At 50.7% G+C, this 16,542-nt stretch overlaps 1 protein-coding gene across 6 annotated transcripts in view; it reads right to left on the bottom strand.

The window, feature by feature from the left end:
• The window catches only part of XPO6 (exportin 6), a 59,369-nt gene extending 43,676 nt beyond the window's left edge, over window positions 1-15,693 (bottom strand). For 2 of the 6 annotated variants that reach the window (XM_085592506.1, XM_085592507.1), the window contains exon 1: window positions 15,407-15,677. In XM_085592506.1, the coding sequence (XP_085448632.1) occupies window positions 15,407-15,409 (3 nt within the window). In that variant the 5' untranslated portion in view covers window positions 15,410-15,677. Of the gene's footprint in view, window positions 1-15,406 lie in introns of all 6 variants that reach the window. The other 4 variants (XM_085592508.1, XM_085592509.1, XM_085592510.1 and 1 more) reach the window with 3 other exon arrangements.
• Between the last annotated feature and the right edge of the window lie 849 nt (window positions 15,694-16,542).

Genomic DNA, 16,542 nt, shown 5'->3' with positions numbered 1-16,542 from the left:
AGGATTTCTCTTGGACATCAGGAAGAAATCCTTCTCAGAAAGGGTGATCAAATAGTGAATGGGCTGCTTGGGTGGGTGGTAGAGTCTCCATCCCTGGAGGTGTCACTCAGTGCTCTGGGCTGGGGACAAGGTGGGGATGGGTCATAGGTTGGACTCAATGATCCTGGAGGCTTTTTCCAACCTCAGTTATTCCATGATCCTGTGACCCCTGACACCTCTTCCTGTCTTTGCCTTGATGCCATCCGGCTGATCAAGAAGCTTGAAAAATTAAGGAATTTCCAGCACTCTAAAAAGCAGTATACCAGTACATACCAATACACCAGTATTGAACAATCTGATTCAAGAACAGCACCCCTCCCCCCAAATTTAGGTTTTATTCTTGGATATCATTAGTTACAGTTTTAAATCCTAAAGAAATTATCAAGATTAACATCCAGCTGTAGTTTTGGAGCGCTCTGGAGTAGGAATGATTTTATTCTGGCAAGGTAGCAGCTTCAGAAACAGTCCTTCTACAGCACAAACCATATCATAGCTGTGTCCCCAATGTTTTCAACCCACACTATCAATAATAAATGCCTCAAGATTCAAGCCCAGACCTTCAAGCACAGGAACAAAGTAAACATTTAACAAAACTGTTATTTCTGCTGAAAAAAAAAAAAAAAAAAAAAAAAGCCAAACCAGAAACAAAAGCCGTGCCTGGCAGTCTCCTGCAGAGAAGAGCATGTGAGACATCCTGCAGAAACACTCCAGGCTGCTGCTTATTCCTATTTCCATGCACAGCAGTTTTCCCAAGGGCCAAGCACGAGCCTCTCCTCCCTGGATTAACCCCCAGGAACACCAACAACTCCACAGTGAGGGCTCTGCAGGACACTGAGCATTTCTATTTACAAAGGAATGCTGAATTCCATCCTACCTTTTCCTCTTCCTGCCCTGCTTTTTCTTTTTTTCTTGCTTTTTAAAGCCCTGCTCTAGAAATCAAGGACTATTTTACCAAGAGATGTTGGTATAGTGGGAAATTGGCTTTTAACAACCAACAATCCAAGAAGAGGCACGTTTGCAGCTCAAGTTTCCAGCTTTAATCCATTTCTGCTTGGGCTGCAAACTTCCCTTCAGCCACGGATCAGCGTCCTGCCAGTCACTGTTCCCAGATAACAGCACCTCTGTGGATAAGAGCCTCACTTTAAAAAGAAATATCTGACTAAGTGGCATCCTTAATGACTTAGGATATGGCCACACTGCCATTTGTGGGAGCTAAGCTGTCCTAAGCTCCTCCCAAGCAGATCCACACATACAAATCCGGTGTTTTTCCTAAATCCCTGCACTTTCATCCTCTGCTGCTCAACACAGAGTGAGTCTCACCAGCAGTTTCTGATGCCAAACCCACAAAGATGAGTTTTCAATCTCAATTTGATGCAAATTCTTCAAGAGCAGCACTGCTCTCCCCACTCCACCTTCTACCATCCAATACCAAGAGCACCTCAATCCATGGAAAACTCTTGGTTCTTCACAGGGTGGAAGGGCTCAGACATCTCTGGATATTTAATTCAGCAATTCTTCTTCAGCAAGAGCAGTTGACATAAATATATTTATTCCAAGTTTCAAGATTTATATCCTGCTTTTGGAAATAAATTATGGAGTTCTTATAAATCTTGAGCGCCTGCCTTGTGCTCCACTGACTTCAGCACTGAGATTTGGAAGATCCCATTCCTTAGGAACACAGTTAATCTTCCAAAGCAGAACACCATGATCACGATGTTGAACACATCAAAAGCAGGAAAAAAATGAAACCAGAGAGCACAACATGATTTCATGGATAAAAGCTCAGGCTGGAGAGCAGCCAAGGTCACCTCAGGCACAAAGATACAGGTGGGACCTCCAAGATGGTTCCCTCCTCTCGTTTGACTTCTTGTGGCTCTTTGGGAGGTTTGGCCAAAGGAAGGTCGAGAAGGAAAAATTGTCTGAGGTAACCAAAGCCCAGCTCAGGATCCTGTTCTTACTCCAGGCTGGGCTTACCAAGGACCTGCATTTGCTGATGCCTTTGGGTATTCCTGAAGTTCCCCAGATCCTGGAGGCACATGGTCATCCCCCAGCTGTCCAGCAAGGCTCTGATAAGGAGGCCACTGGAGATAAGGAGGTCACACTCTGTGCAGAGCTGCAGGGCAAGGTGCCTGCACCTGGACCCAGACACCTGGGAAGTTGATTAGTGAGACTCCAATAAAAGTCCAGCTGTTTTGAGCACCTGGGGCTGTACCTGGGATATTTCCTAGCATCATTCCCATGTCAACAAGCAGTTTGCTTTCTTTTAGAGCTCCCAGTTCACTCTGCATTGAGCAGAAGGAGAGGCAGAACCAGCAGTGCCGAGTTCAGGTTCTGGTCTGAAATTCTGGGTCATGCACAGATTTCATATTCCAAGGTTTTTCAAGGAAAGTGTGGAGCATCAGTAACAGAATCTACCCTAGTATTCAGTGTCAGGGCTGGCAGTTTGCCTCATGTCCCAGAGGCATTAATAAATATGCAATCACTAAAACAGAAATACTTCCCATTCTCTTTCACAAGTCAAACCTGACCCCTCTCACCCCTAGTGTCTCCCAGGGCTGGATCAAACATCAGAAAATACCATTTCTCTCCTTTGCCAACCGTTACAGGAAAATATATTCAGTTCTCCAAGTCCTTCTTGCAGAGCAGGTAATGTGAGCTTTTCCCCATGCAGAGAGAACTCTGCAGCCCACAAAAAGCAGGAGAGATAAGATGTGCCACGTCACCATCCACTCCTGCTCCACTGCCTCAACACCATGGCTGAGTTCTGACCACGGGGAGGGTCCTGGCTGCCAAATTCAGCAGATCCTGGGGCCAAAGGTGATGTCCTTGTCACAGCTCCCTTAGGGGGAACAAGGCAATGAGAGATGAAAGCAAGCAGGGCTAAATCTAGCACAGCTGCAGATTCCTGTGTTCCAGCAGCACATCCATACTTTGACCTGGAATTTGGGTCAAAACAGTATCTCTGGGAGGTGTGTCACAGGTGACTGTCCCCAAAATAGGCACCTCTAAGTGCTGAGCTGGGTAGCAGAGCAGGCAGGCAGCAGCTCTGCTCCAGCTCTGCTCCTCCTGGGACTGTCCCCTCTGATCCCAGCAGGACTCGCTGTGGATCAGGGTGGGAGAGCCACTGCCAGCCTGTGTCCTTCCCATCCCTCTCCCCTCATTAGTTTGCTCAAAGTGTTCCACACCACTATCAGATCAGGGGTGGAGCTGCTTACTCACTCCAGTTACCTCTGGACTCCAACCCTCTGTGCCCTTCTCCAACCAGGAAAATGAGCTCCAACAGCTCCTTTTCCTGACAGAAAACACCAGATTTGCTACCAAGAACCTGCACATCCAACAACATTCTCCATCCACCAAAGCACCACAAGAAGGACCCACCCCACCAGCTGATTAGGACTATCCTCCAGTTATGTTTTAAGCTGTATGACTCATTAACAGATTTCTGCTGATTAAGGGAAAAAAAAAAAAAAAGCTGCCAACCTCCTGCATTTCAGCCTGTTCAATATTGCAGCTGCACCTCAGTGAGCTCTGGAGAAGCAAAATCTTTGTACTCTGCTGCTGACTCCATCACAAGCTCAGATGGAGACTGTGACTAAAGCACTGGGGTAGAACAGTTACTCATGCAGCTCCAGCAAACAGAGCAGCGATCCTTGGGTTGCACTTTAGACACTGCACATGCACTTGAAGAGCAGATACAAAGCTAATTTTAGTTTGCATATCACCAAACACAATCACAGCCCTTAAAGAAGCACCTGCTCGTTCTGCAAGACATGGAAGTGCTTTCTAAAGCCATTTTCTCCACAGCGCTTTCATTTAGAGTTCACTTCCTCTTTTTATTTCATTTTATGCTCTCTGAAGGGATTTTTTTCGTTGAGGGGAAAGATTTTCTCTACTGCTTTGCCATAAAAACACAAGCTGTACACCTTGTAATGTTTGCCATTAGAGCATCCATCACACAAACGATGTTCTAAATACAGCAACTCGGGCTAATGACAATTGAGAGAAGGGTTAGGTCTGCTCAGTTGTTCCCTAATGTGCTTGCAAATGGATACCACTCCAAGACAAATTTAAGGCATTCCCTCTCCAGAGCTTTTTTTAGTAAGATGTTAATTGCAGCTGCAATGTTACAGAGGTGACTTCATCCTTCAGGCAGCGCTGGAGCACCTTCCTGATGTGGAAGGATGGATTTTCCACCACACAAGCTCCCAACACCTCCTCCAGTGGCAGGGTGGAAAAGCCCAGGCTCTGCTGCACCCCAGGAGCCCTCAGAGCACATCAAACTCCCCTTCTGCACCTCTAAACTCTTTATTTGCAGCTGGGAGTTGTGTTGGGGAGCTGTTCCCACCCCCTGCACCCATGCTGGTTTGGATTCTGATTCTGATTCTCACCCACAGATCCCTCTGCAGCTTCCTCCCCATCCCAACCCCAATCCCAGCCACCCCCCTCTCCTGCCATTTCCAGTGCAAGACACACAGCCCAGCACAGCTCAGCCTCCTCCCAGCTATCAGGATTCCGATTTTATCACATTTAGCTGTTAAAATCACTATCAGCTACGTCTACCAGCTTGGGGACAGCTCTCCCAGGAGAGGAGGGATTGCAGGGGAGCACACAAGGAGAATCCTGGCTGATGGAAAAATTCCCACTTGGAATTGCTATGCCACCAACAAGCAAGTGCACAGGGTTAAAAAAACAGACAAGAAATAAGAAATTTCATCCACAGCCCCTGTATAAAATAACTCATCATCACCCTGTCATTGCTAATTGCAATGTCCCATCCTCTTCCACCTCAGAGCCTTCTGCTCCCAGTGTTGTGCAGTTAATTAACAGCAGTCACACACCTAAAAATACAAACAACCACACTCCAGCTGCTGAATTTTTTTCTTTCTCTATTATTTATAGTCAAGCCTAACTTAATGATGCACATATGTGGTGTGAGTATTAACAATACTAACATCTCCAGGTACTGAGGTAGTAATTTACTCATTGAAGGATTACCAGGGTGTCTTTCAGAGGCCCTCCCTGCCTCAGCCCTAACACAACATGGTAATGAACAGGGAAATTAGAAATCACACTCTCAGGAAGCTTGTGGGTCATTTCAAGCCTGCTCACAAAAGCCTGGAGAACCCCTGGGACAGCCCAGGGTCACTCAGGACAGTAAAATTCATGGAAGAAGTACACTATTATTTTTAGCAAGAAAAGCAGAATTATGAAGTGTTTTAAAAAAAGTTGTAGGACACCCAAAACATCCTCCAGAAAAGAGAAACATACGCTACAGGGAGGCAGAGCTGGGAGCTCAAAAGCAATGTTACTCATTAGATTTAATCCCTTCCATCAAAAATTGCAGAACCTGGGGGCTCACCCTCATTGCAGGGTCTCTCAGCAGAGGTCTGACACGAGGAGCCCAGAGCCTACGTGCTCCCCAGCAGTGCTCAGCTGATGCTATCAGGCCAGGGCTCAGCCTTCATTCTCAGTTTCCTTGTTGCACTTCAGAGATGTTTTTGTGGTTTCTAGAACCGAAAGCAGCCTGGGCCCCTCTCTGTGCTCCCAGCACAGCTCAGCTCCTGGGGCTGTGGCAAGGCAGCTCTGGCAGCAGAGCTCACCCCTCTCCTGGCTCCCTCATCTCAGAGACCACCACGTCAGCACATCACTAACAACATGGAGATTCTGCAATCTCCTTAGAGTAGATTTTTTTTGCTTCAATTGTAGGATAAAAGTCACAGATTGCTGCTGTACCTCAAGGCAACTGGCAGAGGAGCAAAGGCACCATGCTCCTCTCCATGTCCCTGAGGTCCCAAAGCTCAGGGCCGGCTCCAGAACTGCTCCAAGCCTTTCTGCCTGGACAACTTCCTCCTTTAGGAACCTGGCTGCACTTCAGGAATCAGAGTGTTTAGTTTAAATATCAGGTAAAGACTCAGTAGGACCCCAGGCTGAGCAGAGCTGTGTGGAACAGGCCATGGAGAGCCAGCAGTGCCAACCTGATTTCTGTACCAGAGATCATCTTACCTGGAACACTGCCTGCTCCACGAGTAATCAGCACCTTTTTCAATACCCAAGGGATCTGATTTCTTAAACCCTCTTGGACAGGCAGATTCACTTAACCAAGCATCAGGTTTGAAGGTTGAACTTTGATTAACAGGCTCAAGTGTCCGAGTCCGATTCTTTCTAACCCAGTAACTCTTAACCCACAAAACCAAGCCCAGCAGGCAGTGTGTCCTCCACCCAGCAGCTCCCAGGAATTCTCTTAGAAACCCAGCAAAGAAATAGAACAATCCCAGCAGGCTGGAGAAAGCAAAGGGTGGTTTAGGCACAGTGTTGTTTCAAGCCACGCTTGCTGAAGATGAGCCCAAGAGCAATTTCTGAGTCCCTGACACCCAGGAAAGGCAGCTGGTCACGTGCTGCTCACTTCCTAATTGATTTCTTGTGGTTTAGCTTCTGGAAAGGGCTCAGCAACACAGTATTTTCCCAAACAAGCAGTTGCTAAAACAGCAATACACTGCTGAGAAGTGTAGAAGCGCCCAAAGCAGATTCCTCAAGATCAATACCCTGAATATCACCAAAGCAGAGCAGGCAGAGATGGCTCTGGAGTCACTTTTTGGACTTGCAACTTAAACCTGACAATCTAGCCACAGCCTTTCCTCAGCAGATACTTGGCTCAGTCAGTTCTCAGCTGCTGGCCACCAATTTTTAAGCCATCAATGATTGTAACTTCTCATTTTGTGGGTTATCAGCAAAACCAGCCAAACAAAATCTATTCTTCAGACTGACACAGCTGAGCATCTGCCAAGGGCACTCAGCTGGGCAGGAGCTGCTTCCAGAAGTGAAAACACTGCAAGGTGACTCTGGTTGTCTCAGTTCAGAACTCACTTAAATTCCCCCAGTGAAGTCTAGAAACTCACACCTCTGAAGCTGCATGGCTCCTTTCACTTCACACTCTCCCTTTGCTGTGTTCTCCAGGATGCCCCACACTCCAAGCCAGCCTGTGACTCCTTGCAGGGAGATCCCATCCTTCCCTGTAAGGCAGTGCTTGTGCAGGAGCCCCAGGAGCACAGGCACAAACAACAAATCTCTTCCTTTTTCTCTACGTAAACAAACCAGGCAGGACCACAGGGCTGCCCCAAGTGCAGCTTCACTCACTTTGAGACAACACTTCCTCCAGAGGTTTAGGTGAAGTAACCCAAATTCTAACCAGGCAGGTGGAAAAAAGACCCCAAGGAATCCTTTGGAAATGAGTAGGTTGGTGAGGAAAGTATTTGTGAAAGATGTTAAAAAAAATCCTTATAGAAAGTATTTGTAAAAGGTGTTAAGAAAAACGCCCTCATCATCTCACTCCAATAGTGCAGAGACCAAGAGATGTGCAGCAGTGGCAAATGAACTCACACCGTACCCAGTACAGCCTCCTGAGCTGAAGTCTGTTTAAAAACCCCTCACCTATCACAGAATTATGGAATAGTTTGGGCCAAAAGGACCTTAAAGCTCATCCAGTCCCACCCCTGCCATGGGCAGGGACACATTCCACTGTCCCAGGCTGCTCCAAACCCTGTCCAACCTGGCCTTGAACATTTCCAGGGATCCAGAGACAGCCACAGCTGCTCTGGGCACCCTGTGCCAGGGCCTGCCCACCCTCCCAGGGAACAATTCCTTCCCAATCTCCCATCCAGCCCTGCCCTCTGGCAGTGGGAGCCATTCCCTGTGTCCTGTCCCTCCATCCCTTGTCCCCAGTCCCTCTCCAGCTCTCCTGGAGCCCCTTCAGGCCCTGGCAGGGGCTCTGAGCTCTCCCTGGAGCTTCTCCTCTCCAGGGGAGCACCCCCAGCTCTCCCAGCCTGGCTCCAGCCCTTGGGGCATCTCCATGGCCTCATCTGGACTCTATCCAGCAGCTCCACATCCTTCCTGTGGTTACAATGACTCTTCCTACAGAGAACACTCTTCATGCCCTTACAGGTGAAAATCTCACACTTAAAAAACCCTTGTTCCTCCCCACTTGTACAAATGTAGCAGCTCCTTTACCAGAGAGAAGCCAAGAAAAGAAGATGCCCAAGTGACAGGAGGGAAGAACCTGGCATGGTTGTGTAGCAGCTCTAAGGAACCCAAGATGCATGAAGAGATTTTTAAGAACACTTCTCAAATCCTTCACTGTCAGCAGAGCCCCAAATAAACCCTTATTTATCTCAGCCTCCAGACAAGTCCCAATAATACCCAGGGAAGGCTCTGAATCGCAGTTGTTTGTAGCCCCAAGTGAAGGAGTCTCTGGAATTATGCACATATGCAGAGCTGGAAATGGGAAGCACCAGGGCAAGCAAAAAAAAGAAAGTGAATGTAAGAAAAAAACTATTATTCAGCATGTTTCTTAAAGGGGGACCTCTACTCTGATGTAACTCCAGCAAGCAAATCCTGCTGATTTTCCTCCAACATCCTCTTCTGCCTGGCAGGATTAAGCTCATTACCATGGGGAAGAGCTGTCCCAACACCTGGCTACACAATGTGCAAGATTTAAGGCAAACTTGGGGCAGGATTATACCTGATCCAATACATTACAGCAGCCAGATCTGATTTCCAAGGAGGTGTGATTATGCTACATGAAAATATGGAATTTTCAGACCCTCACCCCTGTCAGAGAAAAGAAAAAAAAGATTGTGATACTCTAAATTTCATTCCTGGCAAGAGCATTTAAACTTGTGTTGGGCATTTAAGAGTGTATAATGAAGCTACCATGGGAATAACTAAAATTTTTGTTAATTAAAATGTTTTCAAAGGACAGCTCACGCAGGGAGAACATCCAGTCCAATTAAAGAAAAACAAGATGTTGACATCTGCAATGCTGCTGCACTTTTGGGGATTTCACAACTGCCCTTTGCTGCTCAGCCCTGCAGCTCTGGTGTCCCAGCCCTGGGGAAGGTTCCAGGCTCCCTGTCAACAACAGGGGGTTCTGCTGGGCCAACATGGGGATATTTGTCCTGGGGGACCCAGAGGGTCACCACGACCCAACCAGCTCCATCAAGCACCAGCAGAACACAGGAAAAAGCAGCTTTTGAAAGCCAAAGCTGCCTTTTCCCCCTGCAGCTTTCCCCAGCCCCAAACCCAGCAGCTCCTGGGATAGAGGAAGGGCTGGGAGCAGGAACTGCCTCCTGAGCACTGACCTCACACTTCCACATCAGAGACCACAGGTCATGGAGCACTTGTCCTCCTCTTGGTTTCCTTCAACTTGCAAAAAGGAAAGCCAAGGAAATGTAGAAAATGCAGGTTTATCCTCCACAACCCAAGGGTTAGGGGATGGGATGAGGAAGAACAAATGCAGCCATGCCAAGGAGCTGGTTTTGCTGTAGCCTCTCCAGACCTAATTTTGAATACCAGCACCACTGAGCCAAACCTTCACAGCAGAAACTGCTCCTCATCCCAAAGAAAAGGTGGAATTGCAATGCAGAAGAAACCTGCTCTGTTCTTACTCAATGAAGCAGCAGGGAACCAGCTGAGCACAACACGGATTTTTCAGGCAAAACATCTCTCCAAAGGCAGAAAAAAGCCCTCATTCCCCTCTGGAAAGCTGCATCCAATGCTGGCTTTGGCATCCTGACAAGCCAGTACACAAAACAGATGAGCACACTCCTTTCTCCAAAGAGGGGACAAAAAGGAACCAGGACAATCCCTCTTGGGAAGAGCTCCACGCTGCAATTAAAGCTCTAATAAAATATTAAGTCAAAATGCTAAAAATACACACAGAGATCCAGCCACAAGCTTGGAGATGCTGGAACAAATAAAAGATAATTTGGAATGTAAAGGGTTGGAAATGGGAAAAGAAATAGAATTCTGGGCATGATCCACATAGGAGAAGGGTCAGGGAAGATCAGGGAAGGAAAAAAAAAAATTAAAGAATTCGTGGTGTTGCTAGAAGAGCCTGGAATAGTTCTGTGGAGTGAAAGTATCCTGAGTGTAAACAGAAAAGAGAAACATGCATAAAGAAAGGAATCAAATGTGTGTGGAAGGAAGGTAAGATTGGAAAAGAACTGCTTCACCATAACCTGTAGGAGCTTCTTAGCCCAGGAGAAGCTCCATCATCCCAAAATTCCAGAGGACAGAGAACCCACAAATAAACCCCACAGAGTGCCTAGACAAGTAGCAAAGTCCTTGACCATCAGAATCAGTAGGGGAAAAGCAAATTGCTTTTCCCCTAGCAAAATATCAGTATTTACATTTTGGTTGGAACAATGAGGCCTACAAGGCAGAATAGGCACATGCTGCACACTTCATAAATGCTGGAAATGGGATTCCAAAAATTATTCTCTATCAATGGGAGTCTAAACATTTTATTTTGATAAAACAAAGCACCAGACACCTTCTTTTCTTTCTCTCAGAGAAGAAGGTTGTCATGTGGAAAACGCAGAGAGAGCCAAGGCAGCAGTGACCCAAATATAAATACAGTTCCCAAGAGGAAATATCTGCTGTCTGATAAAGGATAATAATTTGGAAGGATTTTAGAGCACATTCTACCAGGCAGGTAGAGCCTATACACCTCAAAGCTACATTGCCTTCTACTTTGCATATACTAATGTATAAATCCAACATTAACAGCAGCTCCTTGGTTCCTAAATGACACCACCTAACAACGTGCACTTAATTCACCCAACTGAACCCAAAATTCTTGGAGTTTTTGGGTATCCATGCATGGAGTGATCTCTGCACAGCACTGAACCCCATGGCAGGAGCTTTGTGGTACCTGCCAGATTTTAATGCTTTTCTGCTGAAATAATTAACAGCCACCACCACCCATCCATCAGCAACAGCCAGTGGAAATGAGCTTTTCAAACTCATTTAGTGAACCTGGAGGCTCCACAATTTTGCCTTGATGGCTTTTAGTCCTCCTGAAGCCTACATTTAGCTACCCAGGTCTTTGAAATATGGATGTGTTGGAATTATTATAGGTCCTGGAAGGGATTATGTGCAACCATTGTGCTAAATGAGCTGTTTTCTTCAGAGAAAAAGCTCTGCTTTTGGAGGAAGCGTCTGAGCAGAGATCAGCTCTCTCCTGCTACAGTTCCCATTCCTGGTTCATCTCCAGAGCTACCCAGGCCTTGCTGCAGAGTTGGGAAAGTTCACCAGCATTAATCAGCATTTCCAGTTTGATGGTTTAATAGAGGGGAGATAACTGGGGGCACACAAACTCCCAATATGACTTGCTGGCCAAAAAAAGGAAGCCAGATGTTGGAGCTGAGGCCGGAACTTCCGAGTTCCTACTCCCTGGTTTCTCTGCTCAGCAGCTGATTGAGTCAGAAGGGTTCTACAGAGGGTTTCTTTTATTTTAACTGCTCATGAAGGGGATGCACTGAGAGCAGACAGAACCTCAGGCTTAGGGGTGTAATTGTGATGCTGCACCTCAGCTGGCGCTGCTGGAGGACAGAGGGAAGGGACAACACGCTCAGCTCCCTCTTCATCCCAAAACCCTGCTGTGAAGCTGAGCCCACCTGGCCATGTCCCAGCACTTCCTGCCTGGGCAGCAGCATTCCCATCTCCTCACAGCACAGCATCCCTGAGCTCACCTGGACAAGGAACAGCATCCCTGAGCTCACCTGGACAAGGAACAGCATCCCTGAGCTCACCTGGGCCAGGGAACACAGCACCCCTGAGCTCACCTCGGTCAGGAACAGCATCCCTGAGCTCACCTGCACCAGGGACAAGGAGCACAGCACCCCTGAGCTCACCTGCACCAGGGACAAGGAGCACAGCACCCCTGAGCTCACCTGGGCCAGGGACAAGGAGCACAGCACCCCTGAGCTCACCTGGGCCAGGGAACACAGCACCCCTGAGCTCACCTGGGCCAGGGAACACAGCACCCCTGAGCTCACCTGGGTCAGGAACAGCATCCCTGAGCTCACCTGCACCAGGGACAAGGAGCACAGCACCCCTGAGCTCACCTGCACCAGGGACAAGGAGCACAGCACCCCTGAGCTCACCTGGGCCAGGGACAAGGAGCACAGCACCCCTGAGCTCACCTGGGCCAGGAACAGCATCCCTGAGCTCACCTGGGCCAGGGACAAGGGGCACAGCACCCCTGAGCTCACCTGGGCCAGGGAACACAGCACCCCTGAGCTCACCTGGGCCAGGAACAGCATCCCTGAGCTCACTTGGGCCAGGGACAAGGGGCACAGCACCCCTGAGCTCACCTGGGCCAGGGACAAGGAGCACAGTCCACATGGGGCCCAAGTATCCCCAGAGTGATGGGACAGCCAGGCCAAGGGGCTCTGCAGGAGCAAGAAGCTGCTGCTCCCTCCTGTCACAATGTCCTGGGTCACCTGCAAGGAGCAGGAGTGCCCCCCAAAGCAGCTCTGGTTCCCAGGCACAGGCTGAGCCAGCCTCAGGGCCAGCAGCTCAGCGAGGCTGACAGAACAAACAGGAGCTATTCTGGTAATGGAGCAGCAGCTCCTTGGCAACCACGAGCACCAGGATAACCCAGGGCTCACCTGGCAGGACACGCTGCAATCCACACACACTCCACTCCTTCCTGAATGGGAGGCTGCAAACATCACCAGGCAGCTTCAGGCACAAGAAAACAACAGCACTCGGTGGTAAGAAACGGGAAGGTGGGAAGGGAGGCTGTGGAATGAAAGCCAGGATGCTGCTGTGGGGAACTCGGGAACATCCAAGCTGCAGACACCCACTGCCTGCTCCCACTGCAGCAGCTCCAGTGCCTCACTCACGCCAGGGACTGAGATCCCCAAACTGGGAACCTCCATTGTCTGCTCGCCTGGCAGGCCCAGGGACAGCCTGGGGGAAGTGTGATTGGTTCTGGGAGAAGCCTGGCTGCAGTTCTCCAGCAGCTCTGCATCCCAAACCTCACATAGCAGCATTTCCTGGAAATCCCTGTTCCTGAGCTGTTTTAGTTGCTGGCAGGATACAAATCCCACAGAAGTGAAGAATGTATTTCCCAGGGGGCAACCACTGAAATTCCAGCCTCACATGGGAGATGCAAATGCAATTCCCAGGTGAGGGTTTGCTCAGGAGGTCCCAGCTGAGCTCCCAGGGCTTCAAAGATGGTTTGTCTTCACCAGTGGAAAGAACAAAAGTGAAGGAAAGTGATGAGACAAAGACATGGCTAATGTGGACAGAAAATAAAGCCCTTCAAGGATAGCTCCACGAACAATATTTACTTTGAAGCTGTTCATAAAATCCTCAAAAGGATCCTAAAAGGTGAGGAGGAAACAATGCAATAATTTGTGGTGCGTGGAAGGAAAGCTTGAAGTTGGATCTGCTCTGTGTGTTTAGAGATGAGCTCCAGAGAAACCCACGGGAATTTTGCAGTATCCTGTTTTCCCTACAGACACCACAGCATCCTCACCTCCTTTCCCTCAGGAAGCCCAAACTGGAGTTTGGGCCCCCAAAATAGTGCACAAGCACTATTTACACACACAGCAGGCAGGAGCAGCCCCAAGAACCACCACACAGAGCTCTCTGCAAACACCTCTGAAAGCAAAGAAACAATAAAGCTTCCTCTGAACCCAACTTTTGAGTGGCATTAAGATTTCTGAGCCATGAGTGGCAACTAAGCCCAGCAAACAGGAGGTTGTTCCACAACATTTGCAGTGCCTGAGCTCACTGTGCATCACTGCATTCCCTCCTGCCTTCCCAACTTCCTCCCAAAATTCCTGCCCAGTTAATCAAGCACTAATTCACCCCTGCTCATGACCTTCCACATCAGCCCAGTTCAGCCCCACTGAGGAAAACCTGCTCCCAGCAGCCTGCTCTTCTGGAGCAGAGTTTAATTATGTTTTATTTGTTCCTTGTGTGCCTTCCAGCAGCTCATCTTCACACTTTCCCAACTGTTTCCGGGAAGGAGGGTGCACTAGCAGCAGAACATGCCCATCTGTAGGCTCCAGGGAAATGGGAACAGAAGGAAAATCTTGCCCAGGAGTCACATGATGAGTTACAACAGTAAATCCTGCAGCACAGCCCAGGGACTGCTTCTCAACTTCCACAGGCAGCCAAAAAGTGGATGTTCAAGGGAGAAAAAAAGAAGAAAATAAGGTGTAATTCAGGAGGATAAATGTGTGTGTCCACAAGGAAGCAAGGCGAGAACTAAGGAGTCCTTTTGCCACCTGCACTGTGAAGTGCACACTCTGGGGCCTGGCAAACCCTGCAAAGCATTTATTCACCTTTTTGAACCTGGGCTGTTCACTAAGAATCCACCACAAAAATGTCACCCTTGGCCTGAAGCTAAAGCCACAAAGAGCTGGGACACGTGGCAGACACGTCAGGAGCCCACCCTGAGCATCCTCAGGCTACTGCCATAAAATATTACCAGTATTTAGAGATATAAATACCATATATTTATACATATTTTACTGAAAAGACTGTGTCCCACGCCAGTACATCCCAGATGAAGCAGCAAAACCTCTCCAAGGGACTAATGAAGCTCATCAAAGGGGCTACAGAGATCAAAGTTTCAAAAAAAACACCACTCATGTACCAGGAGCACATCACACAGTGAGCAACGTAATTACCTCAGCTCATGGGTGAAGAAATTCACAACCAGAAACCCAAATTTCGAAGAAAAGGGGTGCAAAGCCTGATCCTACACCACTAAAGGCAGGTTAGGGTAGAGTGGGGTGAGAACCAGGCCACAAACTCGAGGCTGAGCTGAGTGGGGCTCTCTGGGTGAGCCAGGGCAGAGTCCCAGGAGCAGATCCTGGGACAGGATCAGGGGTGCTGACAGGAGCAAGAAGCTGTTCCTCCCCACTCCTGTCCACCTGCAAAGGGCACGTCTGTGCCTGCCCTTTGTCACCCCAAGACATATTGGGATACAATTTCTCCCTGTGGGTAGAGCAGGGGGAAAACAAGAGCAGCAGCTCAGGGATGGTGACAGCGAGGCCTGGGGGCAATTCCCACCTGCCAGCCCGGCTCTGCGGGCACCCACGCGGCCCGAGACCTCTGGTGGGGCTCGTACCGAGGGGAGGAGGGGATTGAGCAGATCCCAGCGGGCTGTCCCTGTCCGTGTCCGTGTCCCTGTGCCCCGGGCGCTGCGGGGCAGCTGCAGGCCGATGTCTGCAGCGCCCAACAGAGTCCAGGTCATGCCCCGCGCTGGGGCCGTGAGGGCAGCCCGCAGCTGCCGCCGGGGAGGGAATTCAGCCACCGAGCGGTCTGGGCTGGAAGGGACCTTGGGGCCCGTCCGTGCCACGTCCAGGGCCACCTTCCCCAGCCCCGCCCGGCCCGGCACCGCCGGGGATCCCGGGGCACCCCTCAGCCCCCGGCAGCGTTACCGCCGCGAACCCGCAACCCCAGCACGCCGGGCCCAGCGCTCCCGGGAGCCACCCGCGCCCTCCCGGTCCCCACGGCGGAGCTCGGGGGGCTCCCCTTGCTCCCACCCCTCCTAGCCCCCACTCACCATGGCCGCGGCGGCCCCGGGGCGGCTCTACGCAGGGCGCCGCGCTCCGCTCATCTCATGGCCGGTGATGACCCGGCGGGGGCCCCCCGCCCATGCACCGGCGAGCTCCCGCCGGCGGCGCAGCCACGGGCACCGGAGCGCTGCCGGCACCCAGCCCCCGGGCCTCCCCAAGCGGCGGGACGGGGAGCCCCGGGGCGCGGGCAGGGCCGGGGCGGGCGGGCGGAGCGGCGGTGCGGCCGCGCGGTGCGGGTCGGTGGCGGTGCCGGGGCTACGCCAGGCGCATCCCGGGCCCGCCCCGCCCGCCCACCGGAACCGCTCACCGGCGCCCGCAGCCAATCACAGCCGGGCAGCGGCTCTGCGCACGCGCACCACGGCGAGGCGCCCGCCGCCATCTTGGAGAAGGGCGCGGCCCTTTGCGGGGCGTTCAGGGAAGGGCACGGCTGACTCCGCCCCCGCAGCACTACGCATGCGCTGAGGCTGTTTCCCGCGCGACAGGAAATGGCAGGTGATTGGGCTGTTCTTTGGTGGGCGTGGCTATGATTGGTCACGCCCCGTGTGGGCGGGGCCTGGGGTGGGGATGGGATTGGACGGGATGGATTGGGATTTGGGATGGGATTGGGGATTGGGGATGGGGATTGGGATTGAAGATTGGATGGGATGAGATTGGGATTTTGGATGAGATTGGGAATGGGATTTGGATTGGGGATGGGATGGGATTGGGGATTGCATGGGATGGAATGGGATTGGATTGGGGACTGGACTGGAGATTGCCTTGGGGACTGGATGGGATGGATTGGGATTTGGGATGGGATGGGATAATGGGCTGGGATGGGGTTAGGAATAGAGAGGGGGATGGACCCAGACCTCAGCCAGGGCCTGCAGCTGGGCCTGCAGCTGGAGCTGGAGCTGTCCCTGGATGTGGCCCTGGGCTCGGCCCCAGCCAGCCCCCATGGCTGCCTCCTGCCCCACAGAGAGCTCCCAGGGCTCCGGATGTGGCTCCTGTGGCTAATTAAGTAATGACATGAACCAGGGCGAGGCAAAGCCCCAACCCTTCCAGCCCTCCCCAGCAAGGACAGCAAAGCTCCACGGCTGGAATCCTTTGGCTGTTCCCATGTCCTGGGATTGCCTTGGCCTGG

This window comes from Lonchura striata, chromosome 14 (assembly GCF_050655825.1).
Source record: "Lonchura striata isolate lonStrDom1 chromosome 14, ASM5065582v1, whole genome shotgun sequence".
NCBI classification, from domain to species: domain Eukaryota; kingdom Metazoa; phylum Chordata; class Aves; order Passeriformes; family Estrildidae; genus Lonchura; species Lonchura striata.
Note: the sequence above shows the minus strand (reverse complement) of the source record. Positions and strands in the feature narration are given on the sequence as shown.